The following is a 16349-nucleotide window of genomic DNA, read 5'->3' as shown; positions in this document are numbered from 1 at the left end:
CTATTATGCTCATTATTATGCCGGCATAATCGGCGGGTCCCTATCAAGGTTTACATCATGTACTAAAAGTATTATTGGAATCATTATTATGTATGATGGGCGGGCGCCTTTAGTTACCAGAAACCACAACAATGATAATTACTATATGCTTAATTACTTTCTTCTGAGACTCGAAACTGTCAAAAAGGTGATTACATGACCGCAGTCACCGTGACTGCGGGGATCGTCAGAAGTAGATGTGTCTTGATCGTATGCTAGCTGGGTAGAGCAGGGTCTCCTACAGTAAGAAGTCAACCACTGAGGTGGCCTACTGTGCGTGTTCGCATTTTTAAGTTGGTAAGTTAATTAAGGTAATACGTGTAGCTTAATCCATGGTATATCTAAACCTGGACCCCCCATCCTCGTAGAATATGGGAGATATCAAATATTTGATGGCACTCCGATACCAAAAGTCAAACGAGACCGTGCGCGGCTAGGATATCATGTTGGAAAATAAAAGTAGCGAGAAACAAATCCCCGACTGTCACGGTATGTAATATAACACCGACTACCTGTCACCCTTAGTTGGAACTGCTTTTCACTGTTTAAGTAGAAAGCAAAGTCATTGTATCACATTAGTCAATTCTTTTATTTCGTGCGCTATACATGCAGTGCAGTTTGTCTACCAAACTCAATGTGTCAAACTGGCTCTGGTAGTTTCATGGGGGTGCCATGTGTTGTATACATGTCTCTTAGTAAGTGTGAAGCTCATCAGATCAATTATAGTTTACTTGATGGTAATTTACCCCCACTTAAATAACTGTACCAGGTAGGTCTGCAACACAGTCATAGCATTGACCCGCCAAAACTTTGTTGTGATCTTTGACTAAGAGCCATTTTTAATGTGACTAAGGAACAATATTTTGTTACTTTTTGATTGTGGGTTGGAAATTTTTATCCTTGACCGTTGACTCAGCGTGGATTTGGTGGCATTTGACTGCGGTCACAGATCTACCTACAGTGAGTGCCTGTGTGTCACCCTCTTGTATTGTCAAGGTTTCAACAAGGAGGTGGATTTTTCTATTGTGTTAAGAAGCCAGATGGTGGCACTTAATTAAAAGCCCCTCAAGAATACTTTGTGTTACCCTTGTTCTAATTTGAAGTGGCCCACAGTCCTGGCCCAATTATGATATCTTGAATAATGTTGAAATGTTTGAGTATCTTCTCCATGATTTACTCTTGATACTACCGTATGGCAGAAAATTTTGACAAAGTTGACGATTTTGATGAATTAGTTAAACATCCACAAGTGCTTTCACAGTAGTAACTGTTTATATCTTTTTGTCAACATTTATTCATCAAAGCTGTGGATTTGTCAGCTTTTTTAGTCCGTCAAATTTCCTGTCACATGGATACAGTGCAACCTGGTAATCAGGACACAGGACAGCTGCCTAATCTGATCACATGGTAATGGTCCAAAAGTATCCCTGTACACTGACCTAGAAAATCAAGACACTTTGGTTAGTCCCAAGGTGTCCTTAATACAGAGGTTTCACTATATTAATTTGGCTTTCCAAGTAAGCAGCCACATCTGAGACCAAATCAACAGGTACTAGTAGTTGTAACTAATATCCACTCAAAAACAGCCAAGCTGTAAAAAAGAGTGCAGCCTTAAAAAGCCTGGGTGAAAAAAGTTGTGAAATCAAGGTGGTGGCCATGAAATGGCTGCAATGCTGTTAATGCTAAGAAATTTTAATAATGACTCTGTGTATTAATAAAATTTATTATCATTAACATCATTATTTGTCGCCACAAAAACTAAGCAGTAGCTATATTGTAGCACAGGAGCTGTTCTAATTTCCAGCTCCTCCATAGAAGGAGGAGCTCCTCTACTGTTAATACCAATGCAAAGAGTTGTCCACAGACCTGATATACTTAGTGCATGTGGCTTAGGGATCCGCACTACATATTGATACGGCATCGATACAGCAAATACTTATCACAATACGATACTGTACTTAGAAAATATCGAAGTTTTTTAGTAGAACAATCAGTGATTGCTCTATTACTGTAGCTAACAGTGACCTAGATACTTAAATGGAAAGCCTCTCCATTTACCTGTGCTATAAAATCGATACGAGAAGTCATAAAATACGTGTGTATAAGTGCTGCTGTTACAGCTAAACATTCTTACCCAAGTCTTCTAGAAACAGTGGCTGTTACACTTTAAGTATAAAGGGCTGCACCATTAAGTAGTAAACAATCTGCTGTATATACTAGCCATCTGACAACTCATCAAAGTGCGGAGTAATCCAGACAAACCTTTGTGGGAGCATGCATTAAAATGTTTGTGGTAGCTAATTGTCTGGGTGGTGTAATAGAGGCAGGTATCCATAGAAATGTACTTTTTAACAGCAACTCTGTTTTCCATACACACATGTCACATCAGTAGTTTATCAGCATTCACTGAATAAAGAAATTTGTATACACAGTGAATGTAGATTTAGTGTTGGCTCTTTAAGGTACAGATAAATTGGATATTATTACAACCATTAGCTAATATGCCAGTCATTACTAGCCATGACCACTTCATTATAGTATCGTGATACAGTATCGTATCGAACAGTTTATTGATGGTGATACGTGATACACTAAATGCACTGTATCGCAGAACACTAATATGGTTACAAACATCATACTGTAGAGATGGTGTGCTATAAAGCTACTGGAAAAATTGGTGTCAAACAGGTTATATCTCTTTCAGTTGGTATATGGAATACTTTTACTTGTGACAGCATTAGCTTCTCTAGTGTGGTACTTCATTATCCATCTGGAGAAAAAGCCTTTGGTGTGGGTATTTTAGCAAACTTTTTGTGCATCATTTGAGTATAGGTTAGTAGCACTAGAATTCACGCTCATAATTTAAGAGCTCTTGGCTTTCTTTAGACCTCATAAAATAAATGTCAGAAAATTGTAACCAATCACATGAAATATTAGGATACGCTTTATCTCTAGCAGAGAAACGCAGTTCTAAATCAAGGGTAGTATTAGTGATGAGGCACATTAAGGGCAATGCATTGTACTGCATGTTCTGTAATAGTAGGGGAATTGTTTCTTCACAACTTCATTTTTCATGTTTGTAACTCTAGTCGCAGCCACTAGTGAGGCTTTAGGTACCAGGTTAGGCCTTTTATGTGTCTCTATAGAAACACAGTGGAAAATTTGATAAAATAAATAAACCTGCATCACCAAGTTACATCATTTCCAATTCTATCATTGGGGAATTCTTAGCCTCAATCATGTCATGTATGTGGGTATTGATCATCGTATGCCCTGTAGTTACATTGCTGAAAATTAGTAAATGATAGATTGCTATACGTAAAACGAATTACCCTATTCAGCTGCAATACTGCTGGAGGGCTGGTGTCAAAGGTTTCGGCATGTTACTTACATGTGTTGATGGTTTGTGGTGACCACTAGTATTAAACAGTAGTATTGTAGCGGTAGTGGTCATCCACATAAGTGAACGGGAGCAGGGATAACCATTCCTTGCACACTATTGTGGGTAAAATGATGTCATCGCATACTTTTTGATGGCTGATGACAAGCATTGTATATGATTCTTCAAAGTAATAACAGCACTGCTAAGGAAGAGAAACAGTAAGGAAAGGTGATTATATAGGTCATAAGGCATGTTGATACTTTTGTATGTCTTGAAACAATGACGTGTGTGCATGTGCATTTGCTCAAAAGTCTGAAAACCACACTTGGAGACATGTAATCACTTCAACTGTCAACAGGTAGGCGATAATTGTTATAAACAGTACTAGACTAAGCTTCGGTGACACTTTCAAAAGAAGCTTCGGAGGATGTATTTGTACATTTGTGCCAAAAACATTCATTATGTGCACTGTATGGGTTAATGAATTCAATAATAGGTGTGACCAAGGGCAGACTTGCTGTCATACACTACTGTAGATAGAGAAAAACTCTAGTTGGTATGTAACTACCTTACTTTTACTAGTATTTTAATAAATGAAGTGCAATAAAAGTAATGAAACAATAGATGAATGATGGTATTATAGCATAGCTCGGTGGGAAAGTCCCTACTTTGGCACATTAGCTATAACAATTGATGCCAAAGTAGGGACTTTCCCACCCAGCTATGCTGTAATACCATCATTCATCTCTTGTTTCATTACTTTTTATTACATAGATCCCTACTTCATCTTTTAAATTAACAATTTCTAGTTTGTTTAGTTTTTTGTTGTAGCACAGCTATAGACTTGTGACTGTTCTATTAGAACATCATACATACATGACTGTTGTATTAGAGTGACTGTTGTATTGGAGTATCTTGAGTCAGGCAAGGGGTGTACAGCTATAACTAGACCAAAAAGGTCTTGTTTTCTGTAAAGAGCTAGATTGTGAAGAGGTGTGGCCTCCGTACTCTAGTCAATCTTACTAGATCTTTATTTGATGGGTGTGGTCTCAAACTTATCGCAAACTAGTCTGGTAGTACCTGCCCTTTTGCATGGCGCCGCCAGACTAATTACGAATGGGATTCCAATTGCGAATTTGCAGATATCTAGCTAGTATACCTCTTGTAGTAGTGTCAGGACTGAAGCACTTCTGAAATCCAGCTCTGAAATAATTCTGTGGCATATAAATATGTTGAAGAAAAGTAAAGTCTTGGTATGGTTTCATTGGCAAACAGCCTGATTGAAGATAAAAAAGAAAAGACAAGGCAAAGAGGCCCTACACTTGTCGGAACCCCAAAATACACTTCCCATTGGTGAGTTTGTTATTGTGACATAAAATGGTGGCTGTGCACTGCTTCATTTGGCCCCCAGCCTTGTGACTGTGGTCAGTCAGGTAGTGAGACTAAAATTCAACTTTTGGCAATTTTTCAAAAAAATTCTATACCCGGCCACCTGTAAGTGTTTTGTTATATTTAATGTGTATTAATATTATATGGACTAGTACTATTCCGTAAGGTGATTTTCGTTGCATGAGATGTTCCTAGGATGATTTGCAAAGGCAGAAATTTTAGTAGCACGTGATATTTTCAGGGTGATCCCTACTTAAACCGTACAACCGTACCGTTAGATATTTTTGCTTGTTTTGCAAACTATGTACAAGTTTTATTGTGAAGAGTGAAGATGAAATCAAGTCAACATATGGTTTATCATTAAGTGTTTAATAATGTACAAATATCAGTTTCTTATTATAATAACATGTTATGATGTCATGTACTATATAGCAGGTTATTTTCAAAGAGAAATTTTTTCTCAATTTTTATATTTGACATTCCGTTTTACACAAAAAAAATTATTATGATTGCTAGTTACATATATAGCTAATTTCTTTCATACAGTGAAAAATTAGCCCTTTCAATAACCTGCTATCAGGTACTAGTTGTATATACACCTATTGTTGTTGCAATTGATTACATTTCAAAGCTTTACCTCATTTTTCTTCATTTACTCCATCTTCTCTCAGATTCTTGGGGGAAGGAAGAGTCACGACAGAAAATTGCCTTGCAAATTTCAAGCTTGAACAGTAACTTTTAATATCATGTATTGTCTAATTTATGTTCACATGGAATCAGATGTCAAGACAGCTCAAGATAGCAGAAGTAGCTAGGCCTGATAATGGATGACAGCTGACACAAGAAATGGGAGATCGCTGATTAAGGATGGAAAAATTGTTCTGTAATATTGTCAAATTTCCCAATCAACATTTGGTGTTGAAATCTGTTAATCGTTTCAAAGTAGCATTCTCCCATGATGGTACAGTCATTGAGAATGTACAACTAAGAAAATTTTAAGCTCTCACTCCAATAAGTATAATTCATAAATCTTTCCTATAAACATCTTAAAACAAATTTCTCACATTTTGCTTTCCCATTAAGGACTAGAAACAACAGATGCTTTTGAAATTTTATCATGGTCTGTTATTAAAATCACTGTAGCATTAGATAACGCCCATAATTCTCTAAGTTTATTCACACTACAAAATACTGATCTCATAACCAAATATTTTTGATGAAATAAATTATTTAAACAGGTTATCCTATTCCAGGCAAGGGTAAAGATCCTTCTTCAGTTTTTAAAGGAATCATCTCTGAGTAATAAGTAACAACAGTATGTACCTACATTCACCTTTTTTGGAATCCACCTTGTTTGGTAGGAAGTTTCTTTTTAGTCCATTCATCCAATGGCTACTGCCAAATTGTTGTGTTTGTGTGGTTTTGCATGGTTTTATTTTGGGTACCATATGTTTGACAAGTACATACCATGTATGATAATTGGTAGTTACCTGACATTTACATACTGTTGTTGTAACCAGTAGTAAATAACTTTTGTTTTAACCTCTTATAAATTTATATAGAATTTTCCATTTTAGTTGTTACTTGCTACCAACTTTAACAATGAAGCTGCGACTGCGTGTATTGTTTCTTTTTTTGGTATGTACCATGTTGACGCTGCTGATATTTTATTATAATGATGAAGTGAACAAAGTTGTGTTAACGAAAAAAAGGAACATGATACCATTGCTACCTTCAGCATCTGAAGACACAGAAATAAAATTCAGTGATTCTAAAGATATCACCAACATTAGTCATTTAAATTTAATTGATCATAAGATAATCCCTCTTTCTCAGCAACCCCTATACAATGATGACAATTCACCTTTCACCATATCCGATAGCCAGGCTATGCTATTTTCTGTACAAAGCATTCAGTCAACTTCAACTCAGCACCAGCATGCAACTCCAACTGCAACCAATCGTCAGATAGTGATACCACGTGTCCACACTGTTAAATCAACTTCAGCCAGTCCCCAACAAGTGACTCCATCATTAAAACCAACTTCTACAATGGGTCGTCGGTTCTGTAGGTATGCTTTGTGCAGCAGCTACTGGGAGCAACAGACCAATGCAATTCTTAACATGTTTTGTTTTCAAAGATGGGCCAGCTCTGTTGGTCTCACAGTAGTGGAGCCATTTGTCCATATGTCAGAGTTGAAGTTCTCACATGAGCTACTTCACGGTGATGGTACAATGTCTGGTGCACTGAGACTACATGACTACATTGATATTGACTACTGGAATAAACGAGCAAAGAAATCAGATGTGCCACCATTAGAAAGCTGGAAGAATTTTACGCAGTTTTCAACAAAGAAAATTATTGTAGCAATAATCTCTTACAATGTTGGAACTGGTGGCACTTTTGTGGGTGAAGAAATCAACTATCATCCTCCCTGCCTAAAGCAAAAGACATTATTTTTTAGTGATCACTCCAAGTTGTTTAATAAACTGCAGTTTGAAGTCATCCGCATTGTGTGTGTATCGTTTAGTGATTATTATATAATATCACCAGAAAATTTTACTGATTCTTTTGAAATAGACAACGAACAACAAGATGTTACATTATGGCTTAGTGAATGGCAAGGTGTTGAAAATGGACGAGTAGCATTTACTGGATTAGGGGACAATGAATTTGGACGCCTTAATGTTGATGGTGGAGCTGGTAGGCTTTTGAGTATGATTCATCCCAGTCAGAGACTTATATCAGACAGTAGACAATATGTCAAGCAAATCATTGGCTGTGATTTTGATCAGTACATTGCAGTAGTTTTCAGAGCCAAACCAAGAGAAGACCGTAATCAAGACGGAATAAATTTTTTTCATAAATGTGCAAGTAAACTAAATCGCTATTTAACATCTTTTCGTATTAACAATAGTCAAAGTGGCTTCTTATCTATTGACTTGGGCAGATTTGGGGACATGGTGCGAGCTGATAAATTTGACTATGATAAACATGGAAGTTATACTGGAAAAGGAACTAAACTATTTCAAAAAGTGCTAAACATTGTGTATGGCAACAAATCCATTGAGTCTTATGAGAATGACTTCATACAAGCTACTAATGGAGTAGTGGACAGTGGATATGTAGGAGCAGTACAAAGAACTATTGCCATAAATGCTAGAAGTCTTGTGATTATTGGTGGACATTCTTCTTTCCAGAAAACAATAGTGAGTAATTTTAAAAAACGAAACCACCGTAGTTCTATCAAGTATATGTGCTATAGAAACTGAGAAAACACTACAGTCTTATTGATTGTATATAGACAATGTATTTTGGATGTATTTTATTACTATTTTGCTACATCAAATTGTCATAGCTAAATGATTATGTAATAAAAAGCAGCATCTTGTGTACATCTGATTCTGTTAACTTGAAAGACTGCAACTTTGTTTCAATCTAACATTACAACCTGAAATTTTCTGTAACTACTTTGCCATGACTCCTGACTAAAACCAATGGATTTAAAAAAAAGTAAAACAAACTCCATTTTATAACCGTAATAAAGCTACTACAGAAATGTGTGTTAGTCAGGGTTGTAAGTATGTTGTACCGATTCCCACTTTTTAGGCTAAACTGATACCCAATATTTTTTTGTCCTATTTTACTGATAGTTAACCAATATCCGATTGTAGGTCTCTACAAGCTACACTGGTGTATAATGCACTAAAAGTGCTGCTTGTAAAACCAATGCTACGAAGTTGTACACAAAATACAAGTCAAAGCTGCTAATCAGACTAGTGGGTTAGGACTCCAACTGTCATTGTTTATTATTGTGGTTACCACAAAACATAAACAACCTAAGTACATGCCAGAGCCTTTGACACTAAGTAATGTGCAATATACCGAAAAATTATTGACATTGCAATATTTTTTCAATACCAATATTGTATCAAATCTCAATATTTTTATAACTGATATCAATATTTATCATATAGTCAATATTGTGCTACAATTTTCAATGTATTGAGTAATATTTTGGTAATTTACAAGTTTTGGTGTGTGATTGCATGTGCAATCACGGTAGAAATTTAGCCATTTTAAAAAGCATCTACCAGTTTCCAAGGCTTGCTAATTGTTATTACCCTCATCACAAATTCTATAAAGCATAGCTGCTAATTATAAACATTTGCCCCACGCAATTAATCAAAAGAAAAAAATACCGAAAAAATTAAAATTTCAATATTTTACCAATTATCATAAAATTATTGATATCGTACCGATCTAATATCACACATTACTATTTGACACCAGCCCTCCAGTAGTTCTGCAGCTGTTAAAGCTGAATAGGCTAATAATCTGCTAGCCACAGCCCACTACAACCGATTTGTAAAAACACCTAATTATCAGCTTCTACCAATTACTGATCTGATTATTAGTACAACTCTAGTTCTAAGCCTTTTATAGATGTTTTTATGCACTTTTGGATAAAAGCAAGATACTTAGCAGATAGGTGTGTGTCTATCATAATGATTGTATTTCAATAGGAGCCACGTCAGATTTGTTTGACCTTTGGAGATCTTTATATCCAATTTTATACTCAAAAAATTATATGATTTGAAACCCGCAGTGTTGTATATAAAAATAGTTTTAGCCAAACTCAATGTAATGTATAAGGAGGTAAATTGACCATATCTCTAGAATGCTTAAAGATATCAAGCCAAAAGTTTAACACATAGATAAACACCCAGTGATTCATTTTAAAGAAAAAGAGCAAGTTGACCAATGCATACTTGACCAATGCATACATGTGCAGAAAAGGATGGCTTTCCAAAATGAGCTCGAGGTCACATTAATTTATAGTCTCACATAGCCAGATAATTGCTTTTCTGCCCACACAATATAAACATAGTGATCAGGATATGCTAGATCAGCAATTCTAATAGAGCAGTCAGATAAACTTTTGATGTTATAATAATTTAGCTGCCAAGTTGTTTTTCAGTGGGTAACTTTAAACAATTGTTCACAAACCAAAACTAATAATATTATCTAGTCAGGAGATGCAAATTTGTCAGCACAACTTAGAGGGTGATCATGATGCAAATGTTTGAGCATTTAGGCACTGCAGCACATGCAGGTAAATTAAAAGCATAGTAGGCAGCTGGTGGTACCCAGTCACAGCTAGTTTATAGTCATCCATGACATCCAAGCTGTGTGTGTGACTGTGTGTCTTCTAATGTGATAGCTATAAACCGGCATTTGCTCCTGCCCAAACTAAATTAGGTAACTACCCGGCAAAGTGCATGTGAAAATGTAAAAGTTCAATGATCATTAATAAACATTTAAAACATCGTAGGTAAATTATTATAGTCTAACAATAGGCACTGAAGTTTATTATAGCAAATTAAACAAGAAAGCAGCATAATATTACTAATAAAACCTAATATTGCAAGGTTTAAAAAAGAATAATAGTCTAGTGGCTACTATTTGAGTGACAATTCAGTCTCCTAACAGAGTAACATAATTATCCCAAAAATATTAGTGATTTTCTACAGACAAGAATTATTTTTCTTTACAATCGTAATATATAATGTTTAGATGAATTTTTTAAAATGTAGTATAATTCAGGCGCGGTTTTAGGGGGTTTCCAGAACCCCTTAGGAGTTGGGCTTACTTCAGAACAGCTGTCCAGAGCCCTTAGGCAACTAGTATTATACTGATTCTTCCTTAATTATGCAACTATAACCCCACAGGACATGTTATAACAAACTAATCATACTCACCAATTCTTATCTGCTAACTAATACAACCCAAGGAGCGATCACGAGTATTTTTGAGAGTACAAGATCGAGATACTCTAATAGAACAGTCATCTACTCTATTAGAACGTTCAGTTGATACATTAATCCGCAATCTATTTTTAGGATGCAATTTATCCAAACCTGTCTGCAATTAGAGATGATATGTATCTTATTTTATTTGTGTATTTCATTACTTGTACAGTACTTAATGAGAGTCATTGAGGAATACCTTGTTCATGCACGCATGCATCACTGAAATTGTTCTCAAATTCAATCTCAAAGTATTCAACCTTCAAAATTTTCCTGTGTTTGGGGCATTATATTCCCTAACATTGTGATTTGCACACTAAGGTGCCATTTATGATTCTTAGATACTTCCTGAATGTTAACCATCTCATATGACTTTGTCCCCCCTCCCTCCCTTCCAACGTGGAGTACTGTTCTGTTAGAGTACTGTTCTCTGCCCCATTTGTTATTGACATAGCAGTAAATCTTCCAAGACTATACAGAACAAACAGAAAGGTGGTGGTAATAGTGATAATGAAGGAGAAATACCAAGTAGCTATGAAGAATGATAAACAGAATCATGACTAACTATAAAACTAGCTAAATTCTTGACTGAAGCTAATCATAAAAATTCAGTAGACCACAATCTATCACAGCTAACTACATAACTATCGGTGAAAACATGACATATTAAATGCTAGTACACACCAATATATCAGAAACTCTGTAAAATAGTATAAACAATATTAAATTTCAAGTTAAAACCTTGTCAACGTCTGGCCCAGACACCCAAATCTGAGTCCTACTACCACTGGAAACCCCTTCTAAACATCCTAGATCCACCCCTGATTATAATGTACAGTGCATTCACTTGGACAGTGCATTCACTTGGACAGTGCTAGTGACTTTTCTAATAGGCTAGCAGGCCTAACTAACAAGCTATAGGTACCATTCATTGAGTACACAAAGCAGTCAATTATAACATGTCAACAACAAGACAATGACTTAATTGAAAGTGAAATACTGTGCAATGTCATTCAGGTATTGATGTGACGTTCACTCATTATAATGTATCAATGGATTTGTGGTAAATCTATGATATCTGGAATAATGTGACACCAATTAGTAACAAAATTAAATTTTGATGTCATGCAAACTGCATTACTCAATACATTATTACTATTTAATGTTAATACATTAAATTAATTATAGCTATCTACAAACAGGCACACACAAAACATAATGAAATCATTTTGCACAAAACGTGTTCTGTAATTGTTCATGCGTGTTTGTAGATTGGTAATTTTGTTATATTTTTTTATTGTATTTGAGCTGAAAACTGCCTTTTATTTGACTGAAACTGGAAATGAAACTACCGTATACAGTGATTGTATAGGTGATGAATAAATGCACCAAACATTACATATGTGATGACTCCAGAAAATTATTAGTTATAATCTTCACCTATGAGTGGTTCTTGAAAGTTAGCAAAGTTATACTGAGCCTCTGGAATTTCCATGGCAAATCTTTCATTGTGAATTATTCTCTGCTTCTGGTTGAAGCATTTTTTAAATACACAACCCCATACACTTGATACAGTTTTAGTTAATCTGGTACAATGGACAGTGATCACAAAAGCATACAGATGATAAACTAAAATGACAGACCAACCATCACATTTACTGTGATTGTGTTCATTGTTTCATTTCCATTGAATATGAGCAATACACACATTATGGCAAAGTTGTATAACAGTAACAATTCCTGAATATTTATTAACTTGTTTTTGTATGGTTGGATATAACCTTGAATGATTGTCAGCGTCATAACCATAATGCAACTAATAGCAACATTAATAAGTAGCTTCTCATAGCAGAAAGTATTAATATTACATTTCTGATCAACAGCTGTATACCAGCCCAGTAATAATATTGACTTTTGAATGGTCCTTGAAAAGCATCTATTAATGGCTTAAATCGATGAATGCACTTGAATCTCATCAGTGGTTTGGTAAACAACAATATGACATTGAACATTAACAGAAACAGAAACAACAACAAGCATACACTAATCAAAAGTGAAAACTTCCATCCAAATAGTGGAATATAGTTGGATCAAGTAACCAAAGATTCTTGGAACTGTGACTTGGTATAGTGATGATGGTAGTGTACAAAGGTGCACTAGATATGGCTTGTAGTATACTAGTGTAAGTAAGCATAAACAAGGTTGCTAGTACTGGTAGTGCTCTATTAAATGTTAACCGATATAGTTTGCTAGAGTAACGACTACCTATAATAAATGACACTGCTTGAAGTATCTTAGTTTACTACAGTGGTATATCCCCAGTATATGGAACAGTTAATTGTTTGTTATTTTAGTAGTTTTTCAGTAAACCCGCATTCACTGATGTTTTACTGAGAGTTTAAAACTTAGTAAAATAATTATGTTCCATATACTTAAGTTTACTGACACTTTACTATCAGTATAACTACAGTAAGGCATCTTAACAAATTAGTAAACTAAGAACCTTCAAGCAGTGTGAGACAGCAATCAGTATCAAATAAAGTGGGAATGTAAGCTGCATCCACATTTTGGCATACATGTTCATGCCATTGTAAAAGCACATTTCAAAAGGTGGTCCAAGATTTGCAGTATAAATATACGAATTTAAAACTGTCACTAACCTATCCCGTAAATGTAATAAAGGACTAATGATCCAAACCATGTTAACATGCAAGATAAAACCACAGATAATTCCTGAAGTCACTGTCAACTTAAGGATGAAAAGGAGCAAGGTTAGACACAAACCATAAAACACATAATATATTATAAACAGCAAATAAAGATTAGAACACTTTCTACACCGATTAGAACCAAGCACTATACTGTACCCTTCTACACATTGTGAACAAAGTAGACCAGTTCTGTGAGGCTGACATTGGGAATCTGGATCGCTTAAGTTAATCCTTATTGTACTCTGAAGGCAGTAGTCAACAGGACAATCAGTAGATACCTTGTATTGATAGGTTGAGATATCTGGCTCATTGTACACATTGGAGAGCCGTCTCACTGTTTGACTACTTATCATACACTCATCAATATATTTTCTAAGATCAGGATCACAGTCACAAATTCCATGTTGTAATGTAAATCCTAATGGACATGGAAGAAGGTGGACATAAAAGGCATCATAAGAAATGAACAAGTTTGGTTGAGCTGTTAGGAATAACTCACAAAATTTTGATTGTGCTGAAGTAATAGGAAAATCCACGACTTTGCTATGATTTTTGTGGAATATATGTCGCATGTTGTTATATTCATAAATTTTACAAGATGATTTTGGTAAATTATTGTTGTAAGTTTCAGTGTACAGGACACCAATTTCCTCATTGTTATAAGGCAGACACAAATCCACAGTCAAATTTTCACCAGGATATACAGGACCTAATTGATCAACACTACAATTGTAATGTGATGATGGTGGACAATAACAGACTGTGGTGTGGTCACCTATGTGATGTTGGACTATATCATATACATTTTTTAAGGTGATGATGTTATCATTTACAATTTTTGGAGTGATATTTTGAAATGCTGCACCAGTAGCCCATTTACAATGTGATGTTAATTGATAGATGGAATCATGAATTAATTTTAATTCCGCTATGGTAGGTAATCTATTGGTTCTGCTGGGTAAATTATATAACATATTAATTTGAAACTCTTTATACGTGCTGCTAATAGATGGAAAGTACTGAAACAGACAGTAAGGATAAGGATGATTGATTCTGGTGGGAACTCCAATTATTTGCTTACGTACTTCATTTTTGGATATAGTTACATTTGCATTTCCTGACATCACCAAATAACACCATTTGCAATTCAGAGAAATTAATTTGTCACAAACATTTTCATGAAATGTTGTAGTATTTGATAATCTTATTGTGGAAGAAGATAAATAAATAATTTTACTTGCGGAATTGATAATGAATTTGGTAACTCCATTGAAATATACTTGCGCATTTGTTAATGACATTAGTGTATATCTAGCAATATTTAGTTTTGCAACAAAGTAACCTTCCATTGAAATCATAATAGATGATTGATTTTGTGATAGTTGATTCTCCAATGTCACTTTCAATATAGCTAACTGATTATAATAAAATTTTACATTGCTGAATTTAATATGAATAAAGCAATTTGAAAACATATTGAACCTTATCAGTGCAGGACCTGATTCTTCATTTTTTTTCTTGATGTTTTGCATTTGCTTGTAAGAATGTGACTTCATCAAATATAACATTTACCTTTCCATAGGGTTCAAGAAAGCAAGATGCCCAGAAGTAAATGAGGTCATTCGTAACTCTATTTTGCACAAAACTGCATTTGTAAAAGTAGATCATGAAAGGTGATAAAGGATGCTTTATTGTAATCTTTATGTTTTTACTGCCTTTCCAGATGAAATTTTTAATACTAATGAACACAGCAGAGGATGCGAGGTCTATTTTAAGGGTGCTTTCATCATAATTACAAGAATCATCATTTTTAAATACAATGTTGTCGATACTAAAAATGATATCGTCACCTTTTGCAGCACTTCTGTGTACATTTCTATACTTCAAATATGTTCCATGACTGATACCATGAAACTTTTCCATTACTACAGTAACATTCACAATGTTACTGTTTCCCATCACATTAAAGGCTACTATACCATATCCCACTGGGTTGTAAATATGTGTATTGCTTATCGTCGTATTAGTACAGTATTGAAACCATGTTGCTGCCAAATAATGATAATCGTATCCAGCATTTGACACTGAGCACCCACATTCTTCAAACCTTAACACATTTATCAGCAAATTAGTGACATTGTAGAAAAATATGTGATGTTTTGGTAAACATCTGATGACACTTACAGGTGAGGTAGGGTCACTGGTATTTGGTGTACCAATGAGGGAAACATTAGTGACATTTTGAATTGCCAAATGATTTTGTTTGAGGTAATATAACCCTATATTAAAGAATATTGTTGTATCGGACACAAAGTACTTATCAGAGTTGTTAGTGAAGTATTCTAGTGTATGACAAGGTGGTTGTAAACATGGGGTATCATCAGGATGAACATGATATTGATTATGAGCAGCAAATACGATGGTTAGTAGTCCAGAAAGTGAGAAATAACTCAAGATGATTACTATAACAAGATTGAAGTTGTAAATTAAATGCTAAACCAATCACATGCATTTTAATGGCATAACTGCACATATGTATGTCGGCACTTTAAGAATACACAAACATAGCTACATAGCTATTATATATAAACATTGATCAAAATATTTATATGGAGTTGCATAAACATGCAGTGTACAACATTATGTTGCACCGAAATTGTTCATGCATACAGTATAAGATATATACAGTACAATACCTTGTATATCCATTGTTATTGCTATAGGTGAGCAGAATGAAATGAGCTGTTTTACTACAATTATTATGTACTGTGGTAATCCAGACATGTGAATACCCTCAGTGTTGTTTACCAGGTAAACTTCGCTGTATTAAAATTAATACATACATAAATAGACATACATACATACATATATGGTAATAAAACCATTTAATATACTTGTTTCTTTTGAATTTTGAATGGTAAATATGAATATCATGAACTATAGTATGCAGGAATGTACAGTAAACAATGAGTCACTGAACTAATCCATGGGATACAGTACAGTATGTATGTATTTCA

General features: G+C 34.8%; 2 protein-coding genes across 5 annotated transcripts; one reads left to right on the top strand and one right to left on the bottom strand.

Annotated features, from left to right (window-relative positions):
• Nucleotides 1-129: 129 nt before the first annotated feature.
• On the top strand, nucleotides 130-8174 carry LOC136257851 (uncharacterized). Of its 4 annotated transcripts, none has more exons than XM_066051173.1 (3): nucleotides 130-336; nucleotides 5482-5771; nucleotides 6388-8174. In XM_066051173.1, exon 3 carries the CDS (start codon nucleotides 6413-6415, stop codon nucleotides 8081-8083), a length of 1671 nt encoding a protein of 556 aa, XP_065907245.1. In that variant the 5' UTR covers nucleotides 130-336; nucleotides 5482-5771; nucleotides 6388-6412; the 3' UTR covers nucleotides 8084-8174. The 4 variants fall into 4 exon arrangements, with proteins under 4 accessions (XP_065907245.1, XP_065907244.1, XP_065907246.1 ...); XM_066051172.1 differs by adding an exon at nucleotides 408-528 and having other exon boundaries at nucleotides 5482-8174; XM_066051174.1 differs by lacking the exon at nucleotides 5482-5771.
• Nucleotides 8175-13872: 5698 nt separating this feature from the next.
• On the bottom strand, nucleotides 13873-16130 carry LOC136259072 (uncharacterized). Its single transcript, XM_066052490.1, has 2 exons — nucleotides 16029-16130; nucleotides 13873-15794 (listed from the first exon to the last, which is right to left on the bottom strand). The coding sequence occupies exons 1-2, from the start codon at nucleotides 16114-16116 to the stop codon at nucleotides 14839-14841; spliced, it is 1044 nt and encodes a 347-aa protein (XP_065908562.1). The 5' UTR covers nucleotides 16117-16130; the 3' UTR covers nucleotides 13873-14838.
• Between the last annotated feature and the right edge of the window lie 219 nt (nucleotides 16131-16349).

This window comes from Dysidea avara, chromosome 6, assembly GCF_963678975.1.
Source record: "Dysidea avara chromosome 6, odDysAvar1.4, whole genome shotgun sequence".
In the NCBI taxonomy this organism is placed as follows: Eukaryota; Metazoa; Porifera; class Demospongiae; order Dictyoceratida; family Dysideidae; genus Dysidea; species Dysidea avara.
This window is presented reverse-complemented; position numbering and strand designations above follow the sequence as displayed.

Excerpts from the sequence above, each read along its gene's own strand:
- LOC136257851 (XM_066051174.1), top strand. The coding sequence starts at position 6,413 with ATGAAGCTGCGACTGCGTGTATTGTTTCTTTTTTTGGTATGTACCATG.
- LOC136259072 (XM_066052490.1), bottom strand. The coding sequence starts at position 16,116 with ATGTCTGGATTACCACAGTACATAATAATTGTAGTAAAACAGCTCATT. Across the intron at positions 15,795-16,028 it reads AATAACAATGGATATACAAG|TAATCATCTTGAGTTATTTC; the intron begins GTATTGTACTGT and ends ATCTTGTTATAG.